General features: G+C 42.4%; 2 protein-coding genes across 2 annotated transcripts in view; one reads left to right on the top strand and one right to left on the bottom strand.

Moving 5' to 3' along the window:
- The window catches only part of LOC138059954 (protein FAM227A-like), a 34725-nt gene extending 20107 nt beyond the window's left edge, over positions 1–14618 (bottom strand). The window contains exons 1-6 of the mRNA XM_068905618.1: positions 14470–14618; positions 12169–12405; positions 11546–11599; positions 10114–10202; positions 3942–3980; positions 1633–1746 (exon numbers count right to left, since the gene is read on the bottom strand). Of these exons, the coding sequence (XP_068761719.1) occupies positions 1633–1746; positions 3942–3980; positions 10114–10202; positions 11546–11599; positions 12169–12405; positions 14470–14506 (570 nt within the window). The 5' untranslated portion in view covers positions 14507–14618. The remainder of the gene's footprint in view (positions 1–1632; positions 1747–3941; positions 3981–10113; positions 10203–11545; positions 11600–12168; positions 12406–14469) is intronic.
- Positions 14619–14651: 33 nt separating this feature from the next.
- On the top strand, positions 14652–15757 carry LOC138059955 (kelch domain-containing protein 9-like). Its single transcript, XM_068905619.1, has one exon. It carries the CDS (start codon positions 14712–14714, stop codon positions 15738–15740), a length of 1029 nt encoding a protein of 342 aa, XP_068761720.1. The 5' UTR covers positions 14652–14711; the 3' UTR covers positions 15741–15757.
- Positions 15758–18390: the final 2633 nt, after the last annotated feature.

Raw genomic sequence — 18390 nt, 5'->3', positions numbered from 1 at the left:
GTGGCGATTTACAACATCCTTAGAGTAATCAAATAGAAATATCGGCATATTACAAAGTGTGAGCGTCGCCATCATCGACGGCTGGAATGGACCACTTTCGATATGTTAAAATTCAAAGTGAAAGTCAATTTAACGTCGGTATTTCCTTCAGTTACGAAACTGGTATCAATGGAAGCCGACGGTGCGCCTTTTACTCGCCCTCCCTCTGTCAGTGCTCCGTGTCATATATATTTAAAGCTACAGCTACACGGATCAGAGGAAAGTGGAAACAGACGTTGAAGTCACCGAGGATCGAACTGGGGACCCCTTGCTCCGAAAGCCGCGCACTAGCCAACTGAGCTACGCCTGAAAATGTTGGTTTTTGAGGAGAGGGGAAAACAGAAAGTACCCGGGGAAAAACCTCTCGGAGCAGAGTAGAGAACCAACAAACTCAACCCACATATGGCGTAGAATCCGGGAATCGATCCCCGGCCAAATCCGTGGAAGGCGAGTGCTCTCACCACTGCACCAGCCCTGCTCACCAAAAGCTTGATAATGAGGCCTAGAGGACACATACAAAAGAAATGAATAAACACGTTCATTCAGTTTTCTTTGTTTGTGTTCTCTAGGCCTCGCTGCCAAGCTGAATTTTAATATATCGAAAGTGGTCTAATGGAAATCTATCGTGGTGGGCGGTGCCTTTATTGAGCATGTCGTGTTTCAAAGTTGCTTGGGGTTCACATTTCGGATGACCTTTATTTAATAACTGGGCTGCCCATTGTGATGCGATAATCAAGAAAGCCGACAGTCGACTCTAAGAAATAGGGCCTATCAATGCAGGATCTTCCTGCTGTTTATAGTTCACTTATCCGATCCGTCCTCGAGTACGCCTGTGTGCTATTGGCTAACCTTCCAAAATATTTATCTTATGCTTTGGAAAGCATCCAGAAACGTGCGCTTGGAATTATAGCACCAAGCGCATCTGATGAACAAGTCCTATCCATGTCGCGTTTGACCTCTCTACAGGATCGTAGGGACGCCGCTTGTAAGAGATTTGTTTCTAAAATTGCGCCTTCCAACCCCATTTTCCCCCTGTTGTCAAGTAGAGTAGCGACAAGGGATACCAAGTATAATCTCAGAAGGAATACCACCAGAGTAGTTAAGCCATGTAATACCGAACGATTTAGTCAACTTGTTACTTGTAAGTTAGTATGCCAAAAACCTCCCACACTAGAGGCATTAGTATGTGAGGGATTTAATTTATATTTATAATTATTATAATATTTAATATATCTTGACTTTACTAATTAATGTATTAGTTGCTGACCCTGCCTGTAATTCAGTCTTTAAGACTGCAAAAGGCCGAAATGAACAAATTTGATTATCATGGGGGTTGTCTCGGCAATGTGTCTTACGCACTTATCGAGATTAGCAGCTTCTGAGCCAAGCTTGAAGCTCTTTTCTGCCTGAAGAGCATACGTCAAACTTGCGGTTGGAACATTGTAGGACTTAAATCGGGTTTTTTTTGTTTATTTTCTCTATATGACACTCAGTGAAGACTGCCGACCAAAGAGAATCTTATTCATAGCCTTTGCTCCCAGTAATAATGATAACATACAGTAACCTAATATAATCTTATTTGAGTTACTTCACCTTTTTCTTGAGATCTCGTTGCGCATTTATAACGATTAAAAGGATATCTTTTGCTTGGAATGGTTCGGGTAAAGGCGTGACTTCATCTGGTTCATAGCCTGGGTACACATGTAGCTAAAAAGAGGTCAGAGCAATTTTAGAACCATTTTGTGGTGATTTAGACTCTACATATAGCCAGCTTTCATTTTCCGCGACTGTTTCCCCGGAAAAAAATGCACGATGGACGTTCTCTGTGTTTATCTTGTTTATTAGTAAAGATTTTCTCGACATTTCACAGAAATCTGTTAATCCTAGTAAATAACTACCACTCATAAAAAAGAGCCAGTTTCCACGGGTTCATTGAAATCAGTAGGGAGATGATTAGAAGCTTCGCATTTACGGAAAACTACAGAAGTCGAGCTTCAAATTTGCCCAAAATCTACACGTAAGAAGCCTGTTCGATTTCAGGCCAGCTTCTTTTAACAATTATTCCATGAGCGCGTGTTGAATATGAGTTGGCAATATCCAGTGAATGGAATAATTGTTTTATTAAATTTTGGATACTTGGAAATTAGCTAGTACCGTACTAGCTCAAAGACTGCAGATAAGAAGCATTGTTATATACCTAGATTTTCACTCAACACGAATACTGTGATTGGTTGATTAATGGTCACGTGCCCCTGATCAAATACAAATGTATCACGACCATCGCGAACGGGATATAATACCGCAGTTGTTGCCCGCGCCGGAAGTTTTGCTGCGATTGACGAAGGAAAAGTTTAAATATATAACAAAGCACTTAATGTGTGGTTCCTCGAGACTTCGTCTCGGGAAACATCAGAAATCGAGGGGAAAAAAACTAACTGTTTCCCTCGGGACCATACATTAAGTGTATATTGTTATATACCTAGACTTTCACTCAACAAAACGAGCATTGTGATTGGTTGATTCATGGCTACGTGCCCCTGATCAAATTCAAATGTATCCTGACCAGGATACAATTCCGCAGTTGGCAGTTCAGCTTCAACGAGTAAATTTAACAGCAAAGGAAAGGCTGGTGCTTGCGAGAGAATACCATGAAAATGCATCCGTTTAGCTTTTTTTTGTCCGTACTGTATGGACAAAAAAAAAACTAGACAGATGCATTTTCATGGTATTCTCGCAAGCACCAGCATTTCCTTTGCTGTTAAATTTGCGCGATGAAGCTGAACCTCCTTTGTGAGACGCTTCTTGAAACAAGTTCGAAAAAAAATTAATAGAGAAATGAAATTACCAAAACCCCAGCATTCCATACCCTTTTAGGTGATATATACATGTACATGCAGTTTAAGGGAGTTACCTTGAAAAATCCATTGTTTTTTCTTGAGGGCCCAGTATGAAATATATTAATTTTCTGATAATGTTCATAAGCACATTCACCAAAACTGAGTTTACCCCCTTAAATCAACTGAATAACTATCTGACCATCAGTAATGAAATGTAAAAAAAGTTGTGTATTGTGTTGACCAAAGTCGTCTAAGGTTGCAGATCAGACTTGACTGCTTCAAAATCTGTGAAATTTGCAACTATTAATGGTAGCTGGTGTAGTGTGTCCATGACTGAAGATGTGTGGAGAAGAGTTCCACCACTGGTCTGTGGGCTCAACAATGTCATGCCTCTAAAATGTGGAAATGCAACTATAGATGGTACATGGCGTTAAAATGTGTTTGTGAGATTTGTTGATAAGGGAAACATGCCACCACAGACCTTCCTTTTCAACCCCTTACTGTTCAAATTTCATAATCTGTTTGAAATGCCTGGGGTTTCATTCACTCAGTAATCTTAAGTTGTTTAAACTCACTAGAATTCTAACCTTTAACCCTTTGACTCCCAAGCCGGCATGAACTGGCCAGTATTTTACTCTGTCTAACGCCAGACGATTTTACTCGTCAATGGGGAACCCTTGGGAGACAATGGGTTAAACCTCAGTCCTTGCCCATTCAGAGCATAGCTTAAAAGAAGTGTCCTAACAAATAACCTGGCCCCAGTTGTTCAAAGGACAGATAACTTTATCCGCTGGATAAATCACTGTCCAGAGTATGAAATGTACTTCACATTAAATGTTGGCCAGATTTTTTGTACATGCCTTTACTAGATGTGCTTAGAGTGTGCAAACTCACGCTTATGTGCACAAATACAAATATCTTTACACAGATTGAAACTGTCAGATAGCAACTTATCCAATGGATAAAGGTATTCGGTGTTTGAACAACTGGGGCCTGGTCAATGTACTTCACAACATGAAATTGGAAGCTACTGCTAATTTTGTAACAAACAACAGGGCTCTTTACCTCAACCAACATGGGCTTCTTATTGGAACTTGTTTCCTTCTGGAAATAATAAACATAACAAGGCAGCTACACTTACGTAAGAACCAACGCAAATAAAAACACCTTTATGGGATAAAGAGGTACTGGTACAACTAAATTTTAGTATTTGCACCAACTGATGCATTTAGTGGGTAGAGTTCTTGTTTACTTGGTTTGAAGGAGCAGGGATCTAGCTAAAATTTTGTAAATACGGTAACATGCTCTTAACAGGCAGAAGGCCCAGTTGGACACGCCTCTGCCGTGTCCCTTCCAGCGGGGTCCCGGGGCATACTGGTAGGTACTTGGTGTCTCTTTATTGTTTCAAATTTTTTTAAACAAGGTATAAAACGTTCAGTAATTATACAATTACCCTAACGCTAACCCTAATCCTAACCCTGAAGCTTTTTCTGTGTTTAGATAATTTTGTGCAATAGATAACCACTAAATGACAAAATACACCAAGTACCTACTGGCATACTTCCCCGAAAATTTTGAAATTTATACTCTCATAAATGTTTTTTCCTCGATTTTAGGAGGTAAATTCAAGAACATTCGTGATGTTTTCAGACAATATCTTGTTTCCTTTTAAATGAAAAAAAGGTCACTTTGTTAGAACACGTGCTCTCGGCGTCTCGCTCCCATTCTGCCGTAGTAATAGTGTTATCTTTGAATTTTCACTTGGTCAACCAAAGTTTGATGAAGTTACTAAGCTTCGGCAGAGCTGTAGAATTTCTTTATATCGAGTAGCTCAGAATCAGATTTCCTCCTATTTGTCGCCGACTTTTCAGCTTTAATACGACACAGTTGAAATACACGAACTGCGGGTTTACATTATTTGACGAACACAAAGTAGAAACACCACTGGTCAAACACAGGAGATCTTGGATCACGTTTTACCTACCCTTGTAATGAATCATCCTTAACCAGTCTCCATCAGTACAGTTTGAGTGTGTAGTACATTTTGGTTTCACAAATTAATAACGCCTGTGTCGCAAATGGAGGTTGGGTGCCCAAGAATCTGGGGACTGGTACCAATGACCCAAACCCAGGTCGGTGGAACACCCATAAGCCTGCCCTACCTGTAACCCAGCCACGAGCCCAGTGCCCGCCATGCCCGCCATACTGAAAGGACCTCCGGGTTGGACAGCCAGGAGCAATTGGGGGCTCGTGGCCACTCAGCCACAGCCCCCCAAGGGATCAGACCTGAGGGACCCAACTCCAGCTAAAAGTGATGTCAATGCTAAACCAACTGCCTGGACACCTGGGTCAGAACGCCAATAGGTGTGCGGAAGGCCGTAAGTTAGATAACTCATTGGGTTAATTACGTTAAATAAAGAATGTTGTATTGTATTGTATTGTATTGTATTGATAAGCATCACTCAACGACCGGCCTAAAGCCTTGATGAGGTGATCCGGAACTCTCCGAGCCGCAGCTGTAATGGACGCACCAATCCGGAAGAATCAAGTAAGAACCATGACATCCCGCTGAGTGTAAAATAGACTGCACCATGGATGACAGCTGCTGCTGAGTTAAGGGACGACCGTCCGCAAAGCAAAACAGCTGCCCTGGACATGGGCCCCGCAGAGCCAAGAAGTTACCAAGGGCCGTCACTGGGCAAATAATACTGTTACCACAGCCTACGTAGATGACACAGCCAACGCAAAAGGGGTTAGTCTAAGAGGACTTAATGTGGACTCTAAAACAAGTAAGATCCACCAATGCATCCGCTTGTACGTCACTGCTAGATGGATACTGGGGTCAAAATGAAGAATTAGGGGTGAACTCGCCTGCATGCAAGAAACCAAAAAACCCCAGGCAACACGCCGCCCAGAGCATGACATGGACATGGAACTTCAGATCTAAGAAACGCTGAATGATCTGAAGGAGATCAATCGTAATCGGGAGGTACATGCTTTACACCCCTCAATAAACGCTGCAGCTGTAGACAGTTGACCAGGGGATCAGGTAAACCATTGTCAATATGAAGGGCCCGAACTGCACTGAGGTATACATGTACCTTGATGGATGAGTGGTGAAGAATATCGGCCAACAGTGATGTAAAACACATAAGTGACTGTTTGTCGGCTGGCAAAAGGGCCCCCTCTGCACTCAAAAGGACCTAGCGACGGCAGAACTCAGCATACAGTGCTGTAGCGACGCTGGGCGGATAAGTAAACCCAACGTGTAGATGGAGCGAGGACCTGAGTGAGAAAAAACTGGCATCTTGCTGTCACGTAACTTGCAGCACTGTCAGGAGAGTTGGAGGAATTGGCGTTGGAGTTTCCGCGGCATGTGGGGCCAGGTGCCGAAAGCGCTGCAACTGGAAACGAGATAGAGAAACCGCAACAAGGTTAGCCTTTCCATGAACTGATGACGCTGTAAAAGAAAATGAATGGCGCACTGCCAACAATGCCAAGTAACGCAACAAAGCCACTAAGTCTGCATCTCTGGAGGTACATGTACCTGACGACAATACAGCCACCACTGACTCATTATCACATAGGAACTCGACCCGCCACGAAGACCACTGAGAACCTCACAAATGAGCTGCCACAACAATCGGAAACAGTTCCTTACAAGCAATAGATAGAGGTTATTGAGAAGCCCACTGTACACCAAAAAACCATTGGCTGTTGAAAATCACTCCAAAGCCCAGAGAGCATGCGGCATCTGACGAGACTTGGAAGTCAGGGAGAGGGGCCCAAGCAGGCATCAACAAGCAACTAAGACCATCCCAGCTCTGAAACAATTCCCACCACCAAGTCAGGTCCAGATGAAACACACAGTTTAGCCGGATAGGGTGGTCATCACGCCTGAATGTACATAACAAGTTAATCATCTGGCGGAAATGTCCTCCCCTGGGGGGCAATCTTACAGACATAGTGGAGTTGACCAATAAGGGACTCGACCTCGTGACGTTTGCAGAAACGCTTAGCTGACCATGTATCTAACAGAGCAATGATGCTACTTGTATCTCTCTTCTCCACCGGCAGCCAGGCTGAGGCCTGTAGTGTCGTTGAGTCCAGCTCAATGCCAAGGATGGATAGGTGTCTAGTGGGGCCCTCCAGCTTACGCGGGTGAAGGGGGAGGCCGAGGATGGAGCACAGCCGGATGCACGCCTGTAAGTTGTTAGGACTGCAACGATACATTTTCCGACGGTACGATACACATCTCGATACAGGTGCCACGATACGATACGTATCTCGATATATCATTACATAAATAATTATGTACAACAGGAAGGTATTTTCTAATGAACAGCGTGCTTTGTCCGTGGGTGCGCAAGACTTTGCCAGCTGACAATGATTTCCGAATGTTGAATAATAATAATAATAATAATATGGCGATGTGTTGCTTAAATATCGATATTTGTATTGTGGCAAAAAATATCGTGATTCACTGGTGCACCGGTGTATCACTGCAGCCCTACAAGTTGTAGTGACAGACCAGAGAGGCTGGCGGACCCAATGTCATAAAATCATCCAAGTAATGACGAAGGAAATCAACCCCATAGTTAAGAGTCAGTATCCATTCGACCATGTATACAATGGACCACTTCATGCCCAAGAGGGAACGATCCTGCGAGTGGATAGCCACATTGCGGTAGGCACTCGCCACATCGAACTTGGCCACAAGAGTTCCCCGGCCCCAAGCCATAATGGCATCGATAAAAGAATCAACAGTGACATACTGAACTGAAAATAAAGGCTTTGGGATGCCGTTATTGACGCTGTGACCCTCAGGAGATGAGAGATCAAAAATCAAATGCCATTGACCAGGTTGATTGTTCTTCGGGATAACCCCAAAATGGCTGATGTGCAAATCTGGGAAAGGCAAGGTAGCAAACGGGCCTGCCACCGTCCCGCACGAGACCTCTGTCTCGAGGTAAGCATCTATGACTGACGGGTGAACAAGGGCAGAATACATATTAGCAGAAGCTGAACGCAAGGAAACTGATAACGCCTCAAAACCAATGTGGAATCCCTCCCTAAGACCAGGAAGAAGATAGGAAGCTGCTGCCTGATCAGGGTAGTCACACAACTCCACTTGAAAGTGAGACAACTGCAACGGGGAGATGTACAATGGCTAATTTGGAGAAAAAGAACGAACTGGAACAGGACCCCTGGGTGTACCTGTTGCAGGTACAAAATTTATCTAGGTTGAATTATGCACTCAACCTAGCTTAAATGCCCTCTAAAAAGGATTGAAGACACTTATACCTTCCCTCTTCCTCAAGCTCTGTCTTACGTATCTCAACGTAAATCATCTTGTCGATATCTGTATTTTCATACACTTAACACAGGAAGTAACAGGGAAATATTCCTGCTCAAAAACGCCCCCCTTTGGCAGGGGATGGGGTGACAATACTGGAGTTGCGAAAGGGGCAGCTAACCTTGGAGTGATCCTCATCACATGAGCTGTAGACATGGAGGAAGCGGCATTCCCCAAATGGCCAACGACAAAGCCCATTATTCCACAAGGTAAAGTAAGGGGTAGGAGAACTGTAGCCTCGACTAGTAGACCCGGATGTAGATGAAGAGCCAACCAACTGCTGATTGGGAGAGCGTGCTGGAGACTGCAGATGAAAATTATACAAGTCCAAGTTCATCTTGGCCCAGTCCCAGTTGCACCAGATGCTGCTGCATCCCTACGAAAGGCCAGATCGTATACCAACCACGCCCGATTTGGAGAATGACGAGCCGTTTGGATTATCAATAGAAACGTTCTTGGTGCGCATTTAAAAAATCTCAATACGCTTACAATAAATAATAACAATAATAACAATAGCAAATTAGTAATAACCACACTAATTGAAAAATTAAAACACAAGCTACAAAGGTATCATTGGTCATCAAGGAGGTGGCGACGAAAAAGGTAAGTTTTAAGTGCCGTTTTAAAAGTTGACAGAGACGAGGCTGACTTAATATGGTCAGGTATAGACAGTCAACAGTTTGTATTTTGTGAGGTCTGGCCATCGATGAGGGTGAGCTGCACACATCACCATCTGATAAACTGTGAAAGCCTCCGTCCAAGTCAGAATATCCAAAATTTCCACTAACCGACGTTTTCCAGAAACCAGCAACTTGCCGTCAAAAAAGGTATCGGTTCCTGATCCAAAGTGAGAACGTTGGCCGACAATAAGTCCGCTAGGTCCACAAACTGACCACTGGTAATTTTAGAGACCAATTTGGCAGGGATTGGTGGATGTCCCGGGCCTACAACAAACGCTTTCTCAAGAGATGGTGGCCAAGCCTGACGAAATGCTAGCATGAGCCGACATAACCGGAGAAGAGAATGAATTCATGAGGCAGGCCGAGTTGGAGCCAGAGATGGCAGGCACGGGAGGGAATGTAGAAACAAATGACAGTAACGTACCTGATGACGCCGCATGAGAGCCAGCCACGACCATTGCATTCGAAACAGCCGGTGGAGCGCTCGATACAGGAGTAGAGTTGTTCCGAATCACTGCAATAATAGTGGGCAGTGAATTCCCGAGGGCTGTCACTACGGCCGATGCTATCTCATCAGAAAGGGAGGAGGATGTTCCCGCTGTAACCACCACCAACGCTCCAGACGATGAAGGGGAAGAAGTACAAGCGGTCGAGACAAAACCAGCCGCCTAGCTGTTGTTAGTTGAACGTGGAAGAACCATGACTGACTCACGTAGATCACGAAAAAATGAGCGACAGCACGTGCCCAGGAGACAAAAAACACTACATGTCTAAGGGAAAAGATGTCCGACCAACACGATCTCTATGCGACAATAAAAAACAGTGCAAAAACTCGAAAAGAAATACTTGAAAGCACCCGAGCGCCAACACACCGAACACTGAGCCAAGCAGAACCACGAGGACATGCGAAGGCGCACGCATAATATGCAAAAGAACCGCTGACCGCTAGAACTGCCAGAAGACACCACGGAAAAGCCCCACATGCAAATAACACATGCACACGCTAAAAAACGCTGCAGGTACACCCCCAAAATACTGATAAACCCTAACACTAACACCATGTCACGCAACGCAAGGCCACGCCACGTCAGACAAACTGTGCAACTTGCACCTGGTAGTTAACTAAGTTAAATTGTGTTTAACCCTATTTAATCCTACATGTACAGATAACCATATTAGCTCAATGATCTCATTTACATACCTTCTTTGTAGCCTTATTTTTCCAACCAAGTAACTGAGTTTGTTGAGGAACAGTATTCATCAGAGGGCTCACTGAAGTCAGTCCTAATGCTGAAAGAAATTTTTCCTGTAATATTAAAATCGAACTGATCTCGAACTGGGGACACAAAAGTCTAGTAAAAATAATAATCATTGTCTAATCATAATAATGATGATAATCATTGTCAACTATCCCATAGAAACTGTTTTCTTTGGCTTGAGATACCACATAGCCACCAAGCAGAGCCTTTTCTTACGTTATATATGCTTTGGACCGAGAAAAGGCTCTGCATGAATCCTGTCAAGTTCTTGTTGAGCATGCTCAGTGCGTTGCTAAGAAACAGTTTCGAACCCAGGCCGAATCGGTGTTCATTTAAAATGACGTGTAAACAAAGGGCCAAAAAAATACCGTAAAGACTCGCAGATAAGCCGCACCTTTTTTCCAAAAATTTGCGATCAAAATCGTAGGTGCGGCTTATCTGCGAGACCATTTGGGAAAGGTGCTATGAATTTCGGTGTCCAGTCTTCCATCGTCCGATATTATGCCTGGTTACACAGCTTCGCACAGTACATGCAAGAAAACAAAAAATTTACGCGCAAAATTCTATGGAAAAACTGCCTTGAATGGATAAATACCTGTGAAGAAATACCAGAATAATATCAATCATGATGTTTATTCTACTTAAGAGCTAAAATTACGGGAAGACTTTTAAGCATTTTTCTATCCATTGTTGGCGAGTTTGCCTTGGATGAAGACAGAACACTTCATGGTCTCGACTTTGGATTTCGTTCGAGTTTTTTTCATGAAAAACCTTTTTTTTTCCAAAATTTGAGTTGCTAAACTTGGAGTGCGGCTTATCTGCAAGTGCGGCTTATCTGGGAGTCTTTACGGTAGGGAGCTTTAGCAACGACAGCAACGCGAACATCACAAACTTGCATATTTAGTGGGCAATTTAAAGAATAGCTCTGCACACTCTGCACGTGCGTTTTTCATTTTTGTCCATTTCTTTGCCATCATGAAATAGCAAATTTGGGGTTTTAAGGAGGACGTCAGCACTTGGAAATAAATTTTTATTTTCTCCCCTAAATTAAGCGTGACTCATATCGGTTTCATTGTTGACGGAATGCCACACCATGTTCATGTTAAAAAGCATGAAAGAGTGATTACAATATTTGAGATGATGCTTCCAGCGGGCTCAGTTTCGACCATCGGTTTCTCCCAAAAATTGATGCTCGCGCGCGCTTGAAAAACCAGTTTGCTGAGAGTAAACCAACCTTAAATGTAGAGAGGGTTTACCTCTTTGAGAACCTCTCTTAAGATCTGTAAATACTGTTGGTACACTACCTTGGTTTGCTCTTTCCTAACCCTAGAGGTGTATATTTAAAGCCACTTCAAACTTTTTTCCTTCACTCACCAGATCTTACTGAAAAAACTCCAGCAAACTTGGATACCTCCTTAGCCTCAACCTCTGAAAAATCATCAAAAATAGGAATAACACTACCATTTCCTTTTTCACTCAATGGTGTCCTAATTTTAATAAAAACAAAAGAATATCTAAATGGCAGCCGTTTTGGAAAAAGGCGTATGTGGTTCTGTTTTGGAGTGTTTTTACTAATGAGTTCAAATACTTTGTTAATTGCAAAAACAAGTATACAGTGTAGACCGAATGCAATTATGGCTGCCAATAAAATTAACTATTCTTTTGTCTTTGTGAAATTAGTCTGACTAGCCTCACTTTACAGCCAAAAGTCTTTCAATTTTGCAGGTGTTAACGTCTGACTCAGGCTAGTCAAGCTACATGTAATTAACAAAAAGACAAAAGAATGATTTGTTGACGGCCATTTTTGCTTTCGGTCAATTACCAGGGCCCATGGGCAGGAGACACTGTGATTATGCATGGCTATATTAATGCCATGCCTTTTTACTACTATGAAAAATTAAACAATTCATTGAAGTTAAATAAACACTTCAAATGATGTCCTATCAACGTGAGATCGACTTTCAGCTCAAGTTTCTTGATGGTTGCATGCTGCTTACCTTTGTTGCTGATTGTTGACTTTGACTGCTTTGGAGGTTTGTAATCAATCATGAGTTTCCCATAACCAAACTCTTCTTCCTCTGCTTCCACCTCCAATCCATGATCCCTCATGTATTTGTCAACCACCAACTGAGTTGGTGAGTCATAACTGTTCAAATCAGCATTCAAACTGCAGATTTGGTCAGTGATGTCTTTTATGGTTCCACCTTGATGGAATGACTCTTGTACATCAAATACTGATTATTCTTTGTTAAAGGAAAGAGGAATAATAGTTTGTACTCAAACAGGAAACAAGAAACTGCAGATGCAGGGCAAAAATTTCCCACACTTAGTTGAAAGTGACTCACATTTCTCTTCAGTGATTTAAAAGACATGCAAACTTGCAATGAAATGCTAACAAGACAAAAACAAACAAGTTGAAAAACAACTACCCCTGAACCACATTCACACTTCTCCACTACTAAACTTGGCCTATCAGGGACTTAAGTGATTTGTCCCTAGTACTTAGCAAGAGCCCAATTGACTTCAATTGACTAATTAAGCTTACAGCCAAAAACATATCTTTGGGAGTTATTGGTTTCTCAAACCATCTATGTTTGGAATGAAGGGGGTAGTTTCTAAAGAAACTGTGGTGCTGCGTAGGTGGGGAAGTAGTATACAAAAATTTGGTTTTATCAACGGAGTTGATAATGTAAAATGGCCACCGTACAGAGATTCTATAAGCTGACGTTTCGAGCGTTAGCCCTTCGTCAGAGCGAATTCGCTAACGCTCGAAATGTCAGCTTTTAGAATCTCTGTACAGTGGCCAATTTACATTATCAACTCCATTGATAAAACCAAATTTATGTTTGGAATGGCTTCTTTTTCCGAGTATCGTCAACTTAGCAAATCAATGTGCCATTTCTCTGAATATACCACCTGTAGGTGCATAACTCCACAGGGCATCCACTTTTGGATTTTACATGGAAAATAGCAACCTCAGAGTAACCAGGTTTTACGAAACGTTCACTCAGGCTTACAAAGGGTAGCAGATATTTGCTCCTCTTGAAGGCTTCTGAAGAATTGTTTAGAGCTGAGAAGCTTAAATCCTACAAAAAATTATACTGTACTAGTTTCCACGTTCGTTTAAAGGTGGCATCACCTCCCGCAGCCGATTAGTGAGCCATTGAGAAAAAGCCCTGTAGGCGCATTTTCCCCGCAAAGCCCCTTGTCAAGTAGTGACATTGCCTCACGAAGGCCAACTTGGTAAATTGCCCAGATCTTCTAATAAAAGTAATGCATCGATCAATTCCAGCGGTGCCCATCCCCCCCCCCCCCCCCCCCAGCAATCACGGGGCATTTGCTCAAGTTGTCAGTCCCGGGGGTGGGGCATTCGCAATTTTATCGCGGCCCAGGGTAGGCATTAGCCTACCCCGGGGCGATCCCCGGGGATTGGACACACGTGTTTTCGAATTAACATGGAAGAGTTTATCGGAAAAGACGAGGCCTTTGTTAAAGACTGGTTGTCCGTCACGGACTCTTCATTTATACTTGTAAGCATATGAATATATTAAAGCGACGAGCGAACTAATATCACAAAACAATCACTGACATGAAGACTGCATAAACACGACAACTTCGCATTTTGCAATCAAAACTAGCCTAGCAATTTTAAATTCATGAAAGTGGAGTTAAAAGACAGAAGGTCTGCGGATTCAAATGATGCGATCTTCAAGACCAATCTTGCGAGCCTAAAATGTGATTCATCGTCATTTAAAATGTCTTGATTCTTCAAAGCGACAAGGTGAACTATATTTGGTTTATACAAAAACGATCACCGACGTGAACACGGCTATTTCGATCCCAGCCTGGCGGGGCATTTGCCCTCTTTCTTCGTCCCACCCCGGGGGCATTTCGACCGCTTATGGGTCCCCACCCCGGGTAATTTTTACATTATAAAAAAAAAATGCTAATGCCCGGGGGTTAGCCTGGGGAGGGGGGGGATGGGCACTGCTGGAATTGACTGATGCATAACTTGCGCAACGCAGACGAGGCATATCTCATCATGTTACGATTCACAAGCTTTGCTAGAAAGAACTTAAAAATCAACTCAAACTAGCTAGATAAGGTTTAACTAGCTGTATATAGATAAAACATATGACTCCAAACTTCAAAAAAAAGAAGTCTTTCCATTAGAATTCCGCAAAGAAATCAAATCATTGTAAGCTTCCATGACTGTGTGTCCCTTCGAAGCTGTTGTTAACAAACGCCAACCGCAAAACAAAAACCCACAAAATAAATAAACAAACAGTGTAGGATACAGTTATCTGGAACCTTTTCTCCCTCAGCCACAAACATGCTGTTATTCTTTCAAACAAAACTCCATTATTGTCACCGTGGACTGAAGTTCCACGCTGAATTGTTTAGTAAACGTTTGCATTATCACAGTCAGCAACCCAGCAACAGGTGAGAGTGGAATCTGGAACGAGTATTAATAATGCAAAGGAGTATGGGGGATGCAATGGCGGAAGAATCGTAACATGACAGCAAACAAATACTAGTAATGGAATTTTGTGCTATTTTGCCACAAGGCGCAGCTCCAAGCAAACGTGCATTTCATTCGTCTTCTATCGTTGGAGGTTCTCTATATATTTTTGGTGGAATTACTGAGAACAGAACTGTCTTAAGCGATATGCACCGCTATGAAATTTCATCGAATTTCTGGACTAAGATCGAAAGACGAGTGCCGAACTGCTCGCACAGTACGCCTTCTTTAGTATCGTTAGTATTTCCAAAAGGCGGACTTTGCGTTGCACCCAGTGTCAGTCACCATACAGCTACAGTACTCAAAGATCGTTTTATATTGATAATTGGTGGCTGGAACGGACGGAAACGTTGTGCAGATTTGTTTTGTTTTGACACCGTGGAACAGGTTTGGCGCCATATTCCTGAATCCGGGGACGTCCCAGTTGGTTTGAGCTCACACACGGCGACTTTAATTTCGTCAAAGGATATTCTTATCATCGGGCGTGAAGGGGGTGTACATACTCAAAGACGCTTTGCTGGTGCATTTTATTTGAATTTTGAATCAGGGCGATACACAGAGGCACCGTTTCATGCTTCATCTCGCTCAGGTCACATTGCCAATCTGATTCCCATCAGAGCAAGCAAGGAAAATCACTTATTTGTCTTCGGAGGCCGCAAAAATGGCAGCTATGAGTTAATCGGCTCATGGGACAAATCTGAATCAACCACTGAGTGCTGTTTTCCAAAGCAAAAAATAACAGACTTGCTTGCAAAATCAACTGTTTGTAGTGAGCCATGTGGTCGTCAGCACGCGAAGGCTCTTGAACTTGATGCAAAACATTTGCTAATTTTCGGTGGTGAGACTTGGAGTGGAGTTCGTGAAAATGTTACAAATGACACTTTTATTCTGGAGACAGAAAAGATGCGATGGCATAAGGTGGCGGTTTCTGGGGATGTTCCTAAACTTGTTGGACATTCTATGGTCGGAACTGCTGTTAAGATTTTTGTTTTCGGGGGTGGTGTTGGTAATAAACACCAGGATATTCTTTGGGAGGTGAAGTTCTGAATAAAATTTATCTGAAAGTGAGGCTGGAGTTGACCTTGTTTTGATAGAAATCTCACGGCTTTTCTTCTGTAAATTCCTACTTATAAGCTTATAAGCGGGGCGTGCAAAACTATTGTTTTTGCCAATGAAACCTACATTGTATGTTTTGTGGTGTTCTCGTAACCGTTGTCATCGTCCTTTCTTAAGCTCCCTATTTGCCATGGCACCTCGCCTAAGACCCCCTTGGTTTCAAATGATGCGATTCATGCTAGTGAATCTCTATTAGAGGTAGGGAGCTTGTAGTACGAATTTTGGCGTGTAAAATAGGTCGCTGCACTTCGATACCTGCTTAACTGTCTCTTTTTAAAAATGATATCGATTTATCTCCACTCATACAGTTATTACATTGACAGTTGATAAACTAAAATAAATATTCAGAGAAAGGGCAAAATATAGGAAACTATTTACATGTAGATGACCTCGGAAACTAATTGGATGACTGCCTCTTAGATTGAAGATCCAAAATTAGGGCATATTCATACATTGTAAAGGACTCTCGCTTAGAATGGGCCGCAGCATGCTGATTCTGACACTAAAACGAGACAAACACGACCATATGGTCTAGTACTATTAAGGAATCACCAAGAAGTCTGCAACTCCTGGCAATTAAACCTGACCCTCTTAATAAGGCAACAAAATTGTGTTCATAATCAATGCTTAATAGACACGCTTCAAGACCTTGGTAAATTTAATCAATGAGGCTCGCAATGCCTGTATGCAGAGATGAATTAAAGGAAATATGGTGTGAAAGGAGTCATCCAAATGAAGGGACAACAAACTCTGGAAAATGTTGCACATACATCTTCCCTTTCAAAATGGGAAGTGACCTGACCTTCCAGAGCCACGCGGTATTCACCCTGCCCGCCCCCCCCCCCCCCCTCCCATTGATTCATGATGTCAGAGCGTGCACCAGAAAATAAGAAAAATTGCAGCATACTGTACTACAGGCTTTGAGAGTTAAGACAGTGTAAGGGGAATTGAGTTTGACTTCAATTGAAAAGCCCTCAACATTATTTGTAGCAATCATACAGACTTGGCCCCGAGTACGAATTTCAGGACAACGACACTTGGTATGCTCCAAAAATACATTGGAAACAATTATTTTTATCTTCCAGGAGCCCACCACCCGAAGCCTCAATCTCCCATATAAACCCTTGGAGACAACCTTTGCCCGTATCTTTCTATTTTTAGACGTTCGAATTCCCACGAATGCATTATGCCGTCCAATCAGAACAAAAGTTATTGTATTACGTCACAAGCAGTCACGCAGCAGTAATCGCGTTCCTCTCACAAAATATTCTAAAAATAAAAAGATACAGGCAAAGGTTGACTCAAGGATATATTCTGGATGGAGGCTCCCGGTGATGGGCACCTGTATCTTCTTATGATCTAATAAGCAAGGAACGAGGATAAAGAGTTCGGTTGAGGCCCGCACTCAACCATTACTTCGTGTCAGCAGTTTCCTTAATTTGCATACGGGTCTTTTCGTTTTCGCGTCATTAAAAGAAAGTGAATGTCCTCCCAGGACAATTTTTTCCTTTAGAGTTAAAGCGGCCTTTTCAACATTTTATAAAGTGACTTTGTTTCCTTGAACATTTTTCAGGAACCGTCGATACTCGGGAAGAAATGTCGAGATCTATGAGATTAATTTATTATTGTATTTCGTTTTGGTGTTAGTTTCATTGATCGTTTGTTTATTTAACCAGTGTAGCTATTGGGGCTATTGCTTGTTTGTAATAATGGGCTAGTCAATAGGCCATTTCCGAGTTGCTGTTTGCCTCGGTTTCGAAGGGAGTCTTGGTGCTCAACTATATTGAAAGGGAAATGAGTTTGATTTGCATAAGAATACGCAACTCATTTCCATTTGAATGGTTGTGCACCAGGACTCGCTATGAAACTGAGGCATGCAGCAACTCGGAAATGGGCTATTTGGTCACCCAAATGTCGCGCCAGCAGAGGTCCTTTGGCTCACACGTTCACACGTTTAATTATTTTGCAATGTCCTGTCCCATTTTGAGGTCTTTATTTTTTTAAGCTTTGGTAACAAATTCAGTTTAAAGATAACAAAACACGGTCTTGATTAAAATTCACTCGTTTCTCCTTTAAATAAATAGTCTGCAAAAAAACTAACTGCAAATTGCTCTGACGGACGTTTACCAGCATGTCTTGCAGTTGCACTAAGCAAACGTTAATTGCACACACTAAGAAAGGACTGAAGATGTTGTTTCCGCTTCATAATTCCTCTTCTTGCCAGTCTAATCTGATGCCACCAGAAAAAGACAAGCCAAAAGACAGATGAAGGAAAAAAATAACATAGTTTTTATATATAACTCTGCATCGAATTCTCATCGAAATATTAATGACAATTGATCTTAAAAACACGAAAATTTCTGCAGTCTCTGACTTTTATGAATAAGCGGAAAGGTCGTGATGTTTTGTCAAAAGGAAGGAATTGATCACGAGCTAGGCAACAATAGAGATGCACGAGATCACCTTGTGTCAACTGAATGAACTACGGGAAATACAGGTAGCCCAAGCTCGGTGTACGATTTATAGACTTTGTATGGGAAAATATAGTTGTCATTTCCCCTCATAACAACTAACGACATCG

Source organism: Montipora capricornis, chromosome 8 (assembly GCF_036669925.1).
Source record: "Montipora capricornis isolate CH-2021 chromosome 8, ASM3666992v2, whole genome shotgun sequence".
NCBI lineage: Eukaryota > Metazoa > Cnidaria > Anthozoa > Scleractinia > Acroporidae > Montipora > Montipora capricornis.
This window is presented reverse-complemented; position numbering and strand designations above follow the sequence as displayed.